At 53.3% G+C, this 1,150-nt stretch overlaps 1 protein-coding gene across 1 annotated transcript; it reads right to left on the bottom strand.

The window, feature by feature from the left end:
• Window positions 1-389: 389 nt before the first annotated feature.
• Window positions 390-872, bottom strand: EMH_0064380 (uncharacterized protein; the record flags this gene model as incomplete). Its single annotated transcript, XM_013498243.1, has 1 exon — window positions 390-872. The coding sequence occupies one exon, from the start codon at window positions 870-872 to the stop codon at window positions 390-392; it is 483 nt and encodes a 160-aa protein (XP_013353697.1).
• Between the last annotated feature and the right edge of the window lie 278 nt (window positions 873-1,150).

Raw genomic sequence — 1,150 nt, 5'->3', positions numbered from 1 at the left:
GACCGCGCCGCCTATCCGCTTCATTGCTGGAAATATTATGTGCCTGGCTAGCTAGCTAGCTAGCTAGCTAGCTAGCCACTGAGCTAGCTAGCTAGCTAGCTAGATGGCTAGCTAGCTAGCTAGCTAGCTAGATGGCTAGCTAGCTAGCTAGCTAGCTACCTTGCCGGCGGCTCAGCGGTGGAGACATCCCCATCTGGCCCTCTGGCTAGTTAGCTAGCTAGCTAGCCACTTACTTAGCTAGCTAGCTATGCAGCAGGGTAGCTGCAGACAGTTGCAGAGGGTTGAGGGTTTAGATATCCACAAGTTGTAGGGTGTCGCCTTCTGTGCGTGATGCACCCCGTAAACCCTAAACCCTAAACCCTAAACCCTAAACCCTAAACCCTAAACCCTTATTTTGTTTTTTGGTTGTTGTGGGGTCCAGGGCCTTTGAGCCTTTGAGATTTGTTTTGCTGCTGCTTCTGCTGCTGCTGTTTCTGTTGTTTTTGCTGTTTCTGTTTTTGCTGCTGCTGCTTCTGCTGCTGCTGCTGCTGCTTCTGTTGCTGCTGCTGCTGTTTTTGTTGCTGCTGCAGTTCCGTTTGCTGCTGCATTTCCCCTTGCTGCATTTCTTGCTGCTGCTGCGTTTTTTGCTGCTGCTGCTGCTGCTGCTGCTGCTGCTGCTGCATTTCCTGTTGCTGCTGCGTTAGCTGCATTTCCTCCCCCTCCCCCTCCCCCTGCTGCTGCTGCTGCTGCTGCTGCTGCTGCTGCTGCTGCTGCTGCTGCAGCTCCTCTCCTGCCTCTAACAAAGCCGTCAACTCAAAGAGCTCCAGCTGCTTTCGTTGCGGCTGCAGCTGTGCTGCTATCAGCAGCAAGCTGCTGCCGATGAAAATCCCCATACCGAGAGCGAAGAGGTGTAGATCTGCTGCTGCAGCAGCAAATTCATTTGTTTCTGCTGCTGCTGCTGCTGCTGCTGCTGCTGCAGTGTTTCTTGCATGCTGCAGCAGCAACAACAACCCCACCAATAACAACAACACAGCACGTAAACCCCTCCTCCTTGTATCTGTTGGGGGGCCCCCAATCAGCCTCTTTCTGAGGCTAAGCCCGAGCTCTAGGATTCCTGCTGCTGCTGCTGTTGCTGCAGCAGCAAACAGCACCAATATACTTACATCTCTCA

Source organism: Eimeria mitis, genomic scaffold (genome assembly GCF_000499745.2).
Source record: "Eimeria mitis Houghton genomic scaffold, Emh_scaff3288, whole genome shotgun sequence".
In the NCBI taxonomy this organism is placed as follows: domain Eukaryota; phylum Apicomplexa; class Conoidasida; order Eucoccidiorida; family Eimeriidae; genus Eimeria; species Eimeria mitis.
The sequence above is the reverse complement of the archived record's forward strand: the minus strand, read 5'-3'. Positions and strand labels throughout refer to the sequence as shown.